General features: G+C 40.1%; 1 protein-coding gene across 1 annotated transcript; it reads right to left on the reverse strand.

The window, feature by feature from the left end:
- Positions 1 to 722: 722 nt before the first annotated feature.
- MONOS_8852 (uncharacterized protein) lies at positions 723 to 8,626 on the reverse strand (the record flags this gene model as incomplete). The annotated part of the gene is made up of 2 exons (XM_067879298.1): positions 723 to 8,448; positions 8,544 to 8,626. The coding sequence occupies 2 exons, from the start codon at positions 8,624 to 8,626 to the stop codon at positions 723 to 725; spliced, it is 7,809 nt and encodes a 2,602-aa protein (XP_067724918.1).
- Positions 8,627 to 10,091: the final 1,465 nt, after the last annotated feature.

A 10,091-nucleotide genomic window follows, 5' to 3' on the forward strand; every position in this document is an offset into this window, starting at 1 on the left:
ATTGAAATGGTAGTTGCTGATAGAAAAAAGAAAAGAAATACAAACAACTGAATAAAAATAATTCTGGTGAGGAACATGAATATATACAAATAAGATGAACAAAATATAGACAAAAAGATTTTCTAATAAGAATAGAAAACCAAAGTTAAAACAAAGAGTGATGATAATAAAGATGAAGTCCATTTCAACACAAAATTAAAACACTTTTTATATTAAACTGATTGTGAAAAATGATGAATATTTCAATATTTGTTACTGCACAAAGCAGTCGAAAACACAAAAGTCGGAGTTACAATAAAAGAAACATTATCACAGAAAACGAACTGACCCTGAGTGTGCATTTGCCCTTTGCTCAAACACTCGCTAAGTTAGCAAGTCGCTCCTCATGCAAATGCAAAGGGTCAGGCATTTTCCCTGAATCAATTAATCTTTTCCAAATTAATGAAAGTTCGTCTTTCTGGAAGTATTGTCTCTATTTGGCAGTTTGTTTTTTTGATTATTTTGTCCAATGCTGAACCTGCCTTTGTCTTTTCTGGCCGTTCATTTTTCATGTCCCATCCAATAATTCTCTTTGAAACACTTTCTTTTTGCAAACTCCTGCCTTTCAGCCAACTTCAATTTCAACTTCTGTTGTTTCAGCTTTCTATTTCACTTTCCTCATCTCCCAATTGTCGTTCAATTCATTTGTCGTTCTCTTCCATTTCTTGTTTTTTCCGTTGTTTTTATTCAAATTTCATATTTTCAGGCTCGTCTTCAGTTCCAATTTCCTTGGATTCTCTTTCATTGCCTTCGCTCTCTTGCATCAGCCCCAATGCATCTGTCACCGTGAGCATCGCTGCTCCTGGAGGAAAGTTCCCAATCAGATCTCTCTTCACATCTCCCAGTGATATGCGATCCACACTTTCTGTCCGAGTGCATGCAATGATCAATCCACCCAGATTGCTCCCTTCTGTTTTCAAAAAGTCTGGTTGCTCCCCATTCACAATCTTCTGCCCTGCCACCACTCCCTCATACTCCCCAAACGGGATCTCCAGCGTCACACACTCCCACACCATCATCCCAATCGAGAACACAACCGACTCCTTCCTCGCCCCCATCTTCTTGTTCATCTGCAGCTCTGGCGCCTTCCACCTCAGGCACTCTTTTTTGAAGGCATCCTCATCCTCTTCAAATGCCGATGAGGGAAGGGAGTCATCATCATCATCATCACCATCATCGTCACTGGCAGATGTTACAACTGTTGATGATGAGATGGAGGATGAATCTGAATCATCATCTGACAATAAGTCAGAGTGCATCACAATACAAATCACCATGTGTTCTGAGAACAACACAATGTGAGGACTCAGATTATTCAATGATTGAAGAGGGTTTTCCATTTCATCAAAGGAGTGGAGTGCCCCATTCGCCACCCAGAACAGGATTTGAGCAGCTGTTTGTTCTCTTTCTTTCAACGAGCCAATCGCCATCTCCTTCTTCGCATTCCTTCCATGAAGCAACATGAACAGCGAATCCCTCAAATCCACAATCAGCTTCTCATGAGGTGAGGAGCACGCCATGGCATCCACCAAGTTTGACATCGATGAAGTGGTCGGGCACAGATCCTCACCACGAACAAATGTTGAATCTGAATCAGTTGAACATGTCGAAGATATTGATGGTGATGGTGATCTCTTTCGAATCTCTTCTTCTTCAACCTTCTCAAGAGCCCAATCAGGAATCTTGTCTGAGTCTCTTCCCAGAATGTATTCAGTTGATCCACTCTCAGACAGAAGATGCTCTGATGACTCTGAGTGTCCCAATCTTTTCTCATACACTCTCTTCTTTATCCTCTCTTCATTCTTTTTCTCTGCCTCCCTTTCCGCTCTCCTCCACTGCTCCTCAGGTGACATCTCCATTGTCACCATCTCAAATGCCTTTGGATTCTTTTTCACTGTGTCATTCACAATCTCTTCCAATTCCTCTGTTCTTCTCTTTTGTTTCCTCCATCTAACAATGAATATCACTGTCACAATTAGAATAATCAATAATATCACAACAAGCACGATAACAATCAACAACAAATACGATTTCCTTTCTTTTCCTCCTTCAGCAAGCTTTCCTTCTCCATTTGCTTTTGATTCGCTTCTGTTTTTAACAATGAAAGAATCAGTTGATGATGGATTATTTCCATCCCCAAACTGAATGCACACACTCACTTCCACCCCTACTCCTGCATCCGTTATCGTCTCTTTTGGCAGTCTCCCTTCAACTTCTGTCTCTGACACACATCCACTTTCACCAAACTCATGCTGCTCAATCTGCTTTTCTTCTCCCATTTGCTTCACAACCATGAATGACAAGTCGCATGGAAGCAGCTCCTTCCCTTTGAACACAACCTCCACTTCTTCTCCCACTTCCTTTGCTTCAACACTCTCCAACACTGGAATGAAGAATGGGGATGCTCTTTCAGATGCAATCCCTTCAAAATTGCATCCTTCATTCAGAATCCAAAGTGATGTGTTTTTCTCTTGACCGTCTCCTCCTTTCAAACTGGAAATAGCCAATGAGGCAGAATCAGAACAAATAATGTTTCTTCTCACTGATGGGTAATTCTCAATCGAAGGATTGTTGTTCTCAAACTCCCCTTTCACAATCGTCACAGATCCTCCACTCACACTCATCCCTCCCTTCGATGAGTTGCAAATCGTGGTGTCTCTCACAACTGCTTCACTCTTCGACAAGTCAACAACTGATCCATTCCATTTGCACACTTCATCAGAAATCTCATTCCTTTCTGTTCCTGAAGCAAGATTCCCCTCAAACATACACGATTCAATCAAAATCTTCTCTCCCAATGCTATCGCCACTTGGCTCCCCTTTGGTGACTCTGATGTGCACTCATGAAAAGAGCAGTTGCACATCTCAAATCCACTCATCGGATGACTTGTGCAAACAATGCAAGACCCATCACTCGATCGGCTGATGTTTGTGAATGATGACAACATCAATGATAAAACGAGTGATGAATGGCTGTTTTCAAGTGAGATCAGGCTTCTCTCTCCAAAATCAATGTTTGTGGCTTCCAACTTCGAAACACTCACTTCCTCACTTTTCCCACATTCAATCAATGAACTCTTGCATTCCACATCATCCACTCCCACATCCTCAAATGTTGCCTTTTCTGAGTGCAATATCTCGAATACAGCCTTTGAGAATTTCAAGTGGCCAACAATGCACTTTTCTGCCTCAAATACCCCATCTTCAACAACAATCAGAGAAAAGTCAAAAATGGTCTGTGTATTTTCCGTTGTTCTGCTCTCTGATAAGAATGAAACAGATTCCAGAATGAGAGATCCATTCAGCTGGCGTATCAAGCACGAGCAGACAATATTCTCCGTTCCACCAAAAACAAATGACACCTTCTCAAATCGAACAGATTCCGAGGTTCTCACAACTTCCTCATTCCCAAGCTCAATCTCTCTCACTTTTATCTCCCCATTCCTGCTCGCCTCCATCGACTTGATCGTCACTCTCTCAGCTGAACACAAACCAGTCAATTCTGTCTCATTCCAGATCAATAACTGTGAATAATCCGATGGGACGATGTGGCTCACCCCAACATTCAGCGATGAGCATGCACCCTTCATCTCCCCACACTGCTTGCTGTCGCTGCTGTTCTCCACAATCGATGAAACAAATATAAATTCGCTCCTGAACACAAACACTCTCCTCAGCAGATCCTCTTCATCCCCATAATTGTCTGCTGTGCACCCCCATATCGCCAGCTCCCTCACAAATGGCTCCCCAAAATTTATCAGGAACTGTGACTCACTTATCTGCGAGTCAATGTCTGTGCACTTCACAAACACATCTCTCCCCTTCGATGCAACATTCCTTCGGAATGTGATGTTCGACAGCACAAATGGCAATGCCTTCTGTGAGACACTCTGCGATTTCAAAAACAGTCCTCCGCCTCTCCCGATGTTCGAGCAGAAACACTCTGTCACATTCGTGTGATTCATCTCCAATCTCCCCCTCTCATTGAGAAGGAAAAATACGCCTCCTCCTTCATGAGAACTTGTCGATCCACACCCATCAATTGTCGAGTTCCATATTTTCAATCTCACTTCATCTGGCACATCACAACAAAGCAATGAGGGATTGGTTGACACACTGTGCTTCACATTCACAAATGAACATTGCTCAAATGGAATATTCCAAATTTCTCCTTCATTATCATTCCCCCTTCCAGAAATCACACTTTCACTCATCGCAATTGCACTTTTCCCGCTCAACGAAATATCTTCAAATGTCACATTGTTCATGGCAATCACACAATCAGCTGATATGCTCATTATCTCATGCATCGTTGAGAATCCAGCTATTTCTGTCTTTTCAATAGAAACAATTCCTTTCAATGCACTGATCAACACAAATAACACCTCACTTTCAGCATTGCCAATTGTGCGAATCGAACAGCTGACAACACTCGTTTTGATTGCTTCTGTTCCTGCTTGGATAAGGATGCTTTCTCCGTTGTTAAAGGAACTGGGAATCAGAATCCCCAATTCACTGAACTGAACAACCCCTTTGCATTCAACAACAGCATCCCCATTCCCTTCAATCTCTTTCACAAAATGGATTTTGTCTGACTCCCCATTTGTTCCTTCCACCTTCATCCCATTCATCCCAATCACACTCCTCGCATCGCAAATCCCCTGAACTGCGATTGATTCAATCCCCAAGTTACTCCCTCGCTTCACTCCATAATCAACAGATCGGCATGGATACTCCAACAACCCACACACAACAACATTGTTTCCCTCATCGGCAATATACACACTCGATCCCACAGATTTCCAGAAATAGATCAGCGGGATTGCACACTCTTTGTTTTCTCCATCATACCCCTTCATCGAATCTTCGGTCAATTCCTCCAGTCTGTCCTTCACAAATGGAAGTGTTTCGTTCTTGATGCTCTTGACAAGCGATGGAGATGAAATGAACAGATCCTTCCCATATTTCGCATTGTTTGGTTTATCAGATGAAAAAACTTGTGAGGATATCACAAACCCTGCCTCTTCCTCGTTTATTATCTTCAACATTATTCCTCCTCCATATCCAACACTTCCCTCTTCATATGGTGCTGTGCAACAATAAAACGAACACATATTAATCAACAGATTCGTTTTCGAAGATGCCTCACAAAAGAGTGCACCTCCTCCAATCTCATTTCCCTCTTCTTCTTCAACAGCACACCCTTCAAATGTGCAGTCATCTATTTTCACTTTGAAATCTCTTCCATCATCATTATCATCATCATTGTTCACAATGCTGATGCATCCTCCACTTCCCTTCGAACCAGTGATCGATGAAAATGTGCATCCCGACATCTCTTCAACGATCCCCTTGTGGCACTCAACAACACACCCGTCTCCAAATGTGACCACTCCAAAATTGCTTTTCGTCATATTCATCGAAGGCACACTTTCAGCATTCCCTTCAACAACAAATATCGATGAATCTCCAATTTTCATATTCTTTGATCCAAACTCACTCACCTCCACAGCCCCTCCAACAGCCTTCACAAACACTGTCGAAACAGTCTCAGTGCCTCCTTCCATCCCACATCCATTCAGTGTGAGCTTCCCTGAATGACATTCAAACACACTTTCATGAAACATCAGCGATTTCTTCAAAGAAAAAACAATGCCAGTCACAGATACTGGCATCGAGTTTTCAATCAATCCACTTTGAGCTCCCTCTTTCTGATCACAAACATCACACTTCATCTCATCCTCTTTGGATGCGATGCTCCATTCATGTGAAGTCAACCCCAGTTCCTCCTCAAAGACAAATGGCTCAAGAAGAGCAACATCCTTTTTCTTCCCTTCAAAATGGAGCGACACTGCCTTCGAAATGGATGAACACGGAAACTCTTCAAATCCACACTTCGAGAAATCATGGCTCAATGATCCTCCTCCCACAAACGCTGGCGCAGAAAAGTTGTTCCACAAATAGACACACAGTGGAATTGGGAACGATTCATCCCCATTTTCATATCCTTGCATCTTGCTCTTTGTTTCCAACGAAGCTGTCAATGAAGTGATCTTCCCACTTGTTGCTGTTGATTCCAGATCGATCGAGTCAACAAAAATGTCACTTCCCCATCTGGCTCTGTTTCCTTCAAATCCTGATGAGATCAGAAAGTCTGCATTTGTGTCTCTCACTTTCAACCCAATCCCTCCTCCTCTCCCTTGAGTGGCCGAGGCATAACAGTTCTTCACAATGCCTCCTTTCACATTCAATGAACTCCCACTTCCCACTTCAACCATCATTCCCCCTCCAAACTCAGAGTCTTCGCTTCCACACCCATCAATTGTGCATCCATCAAGAGTTATCGAATATGACCCTTCACTCACACTCATCAGTGATGATCCTGCTGTTGTTCTCACAATGTTGCAGAACACACAGTTATCCAGAGACAATGTCACAGAAGATCCTTGAGAAAGTGATATCACACTTGTGGTGCTGAATGTTCTGCCCCATCTCACATCTTGCATCTTCAACTCTCCCCCTTCCACATTCACAAGTGAGTTCTGAATGCTCCTCTCTTCTGAATGAGCTGCATCCATCGAGATGTTCATTCGCTTCACATCCATCAACCCACTTCCCTCAACCTCAAACAGTCTGCTTCTTCGGTTATTTTCAAACGATGTATTGTGAACAACTGACAGATCACTCACAGCCAATTCCCCTGTTCCAACACAAAACAGATTCAATCCATTTCCCTCGAATTTTGTTTCAATGGCTGAGCCAGATGGCGAAACTCCATTCACAGTGATTGTTTTCTCCCCAACATCAATTCCTTTTTCTTCCACAACCGTTCCACTCAACACCTTTATTTCCTCCACAAACCCCACAATCATTTGGGATAGACAATGGCTAATGGTCAAACATGCACAGGATTCATCCAATCCGCAACTGAATGTGTCTTTGGCATTCTCTTGATTCTCCTTTGAAGCAACAAATCTGCTTCTTCCTCCTTCATTGGGAAGCCAATCGCTTTTATCCCCATCTGCATAATATCTTACCCCTTCTGTTCTTGTCGAATAACAGAAAGCAATTTGGGACTTTGTGCTATTGTCATAAATGCAAATATCGTTTCCAAGAGGAGCACTGTTATTGTGGAAAAAACAAAACCACAAAAGATTTCCACTGTGACCATTAGTCCTGAAACCTACAGCTCCGCCTCTCCATTCTGAATGGCATCCTTGAAAAAGGCAGTTATGTGAAACAATTCTATCAGACATATACCAATTATCAAATCCCCCTCCATAAGAACTTGTTGAGTTATGACCACTGCAATTTTGGAAATAACAATTCAAAACACAATCTTTTGTATTGAAAGCCTTTGATTCCCAAATTCCAAGTCCTCCAGCATCATTTCCAGACCAACCATCCTTAAAAAGACAATTGTCAACAAATACTTGAATTGTTATTCCACAAATTTCCGCTCCTGCTCCTCCAAAATCAATTGATGACACACAATAGCACTCAACAAATGTGGAATGTTTCACAGTGCATTCTGCAATTTTCAAAGCAAATATTCCCCCTCCTCTTGTGGATGTTGCATTGCATTTCACAAATGACGAATTCTCCACTGTCAGCGTTGCACTCGAATTATCATGCACATAAAGTGCTCCACCGCATGCAGCAGAGCATTCAATCCATTCAGCATTCTTGTATGTCTGTGTCACAGTGGCTTCAACCCTTTCTGTATTCCTCACTTTCCGATCCATTCTTTCATTCTGAACAAATGTGCAATTGCAACACAAAAATGAACCAGATCCTTCTGTTCCACTCACAATCCCTCCTTCAAGCACATTCATTGATCGTTTAACATCACAATTCTCCATTGAACTCATCTTCATTATCCTCTCTTTTCCAGTTTGTATTTCCTCTGTCTCACAATATTTCTTTGTGATATTCGCAAATTTGCAGTTTTGAATACATTCAAAACTTCCTGAACCATCTCTCAGAAAACTTCCTCCACTCCCACAAAACTCAACATCCTCAAACTCACTGTTTCTCACAAACAACGAAGACGAATCACCCCCTTCCATCTTCACCACACTCCCCATCATTCCACATTCATGACCATTCCCAATTCCCAAAGTCGCGTTTATCAGCCTGCATGTCCCTCCATTCCTCACATAATTTCCATTCCATTCATCGTTTCTCACAAACACACTCCCCTCAACCTGCAGCAATGATCCTGCTCTTATTTCAATCATCACACAATTATCTGGCTTTTCAAGCAATATTCCCTTCATTTCAACTGACGAGTTGTGCATTTCGCAAAACATCCGAACAACACTTCCTCTCTCCAAAATTCCACTCTTCTCCATTCCACGAACATGGAAATCATCATATTCATTTCTCAATCTATCATTTCTGTCTTTGCTACAAATTACTGAGGACAAACACACAAGAAAAACGAAGGAAATCATTGTTCCAATGTAATTATGGGTTCATGATCCCATATTTCTGAAAACAACCCATTATCTTTCCAAATATCAAAAAACATTATATCCTGCACCATGTCCATTTTATGAACCCAATTCTCTGCTTTTATTTCCATTTTTCTGAATCGTTCAATTTTTATATTTATTCCAAGAAACTGCCACCTTCAATTGATTTTTTCTTTTTTCTTCAATATTTTTGAATTTCATCTTTCCCAATAAATTCTGTTTGAATGAACTGCCTCATCCACTCAGCTCCTTTTGCATCTCTGGGCATCTTCATCAAAATATTGGCTTTCATCTCGAATATCAATGCTTTCTTCACCTAATTTCAAATTTTCCTGAAAATACATATAAAGATATAAAAATATCAAAAAATAAAAAGAAATAAAAATAAAAATACCAAGAAATAATTCTGTATGCTCCAAAGCTGCACATTATTGCTTTTGCTTCATTCAGTAAAAATTGCTTCAACTTTTCATCGTATCTCCAAAACAATATTTTTCCTGCAATTCTTTTCAGAGGAATTCTTTTTTCTTTTTTTCAAAAGAGAAATTGATTTTTGATTCAATATCCTCTGTTCTTTCTCTTTTCTGATTTTTCTTCATTTTCTACATCTTTTGACCCTCGTTTTGCTCTCTTCTATTTCATGTCAAATTTTTTCAAGCCTTCTTCTTCTTTGATGCATTCAATGTTTTCCATCAGAACTGTATTCAACTTTATTTTTCTTTTTTCTAGTTTATTTTCGAATAAATCTCGTTTCAGAGCATTCTCGATTTGCAATCCAATGAAATTCTTCCTTTTTCAGATATTTTCTTACTCCTTCAAAAATTTCTCAATTCAGCCTTTTCTTGCCTTTAATGAACATTCACTATTGTTTTTTGATGAATAAGAGGAGATTTGGTAATTGCCAATCGTGATTACTGCTCTTTTCCAAAAATAAGTTTTCTATATTCACATTTCCGCTATAGAACTGTTATGTTATTTACATCTTTATGCAATCGGAGAAGGATTTGAAGGTCTCTGTGATTAATGATCAAAATAATCCATTTTTTTGATGATTTAATAAAAATGCATAAAATATAAATCTAAAATAATTTTCATAAAAGAAAACGTCAAACCTCAAATTCATTCTGCATTTCCGTTGTTTTTGTTCTTGGTCTGTTTTCTCTTCAGATTCGAGTCTGACAAAGCAATCATTTTTTTTGCATTTTCGGGCTAAATGCAGCATTTCTGAGGCAAATGAAATTTGTCTAAAAATAAACGAAAATAAAAGCAAACAGTAACGCAAAATATGACTTTTTCTCAGGAATCACTTGGAACGGCCTTGAATGAATCATTTTTCAAAAATATGCCATTTAGTTATTGATATCATTAAGTTGGTGTAATAGCAGAGTTTCTGCAAAAATATTATTTCTTGAACAAAAGGGACAGTGAATAAAAACATTTGTGCAACATCTGTCTTCAAAATGAGTAATTTTCTGTTCATTTAAATAACTGAAACAAACTGGTGATTCCCTCTTCATCCATGTAAAAATGAAAAATAAATAAATGTTAGTCCAGGTTTCATCATGAAACAATCCT

This window comes from Monocercomonoides exilis (genome assembly GCF_001643675.1).
Source record: "Monocercomonoides exilis strain PA203 chromosome Unknown scaffold31-1199392, whole genome shotgun sequence".
Taxonomy (NCBI): domain Eukaryota; phylum Preaxostyla; order Oxymonadida; family Polymastigidae; genus Monocercomonoides; species Monocercomonoides exilis.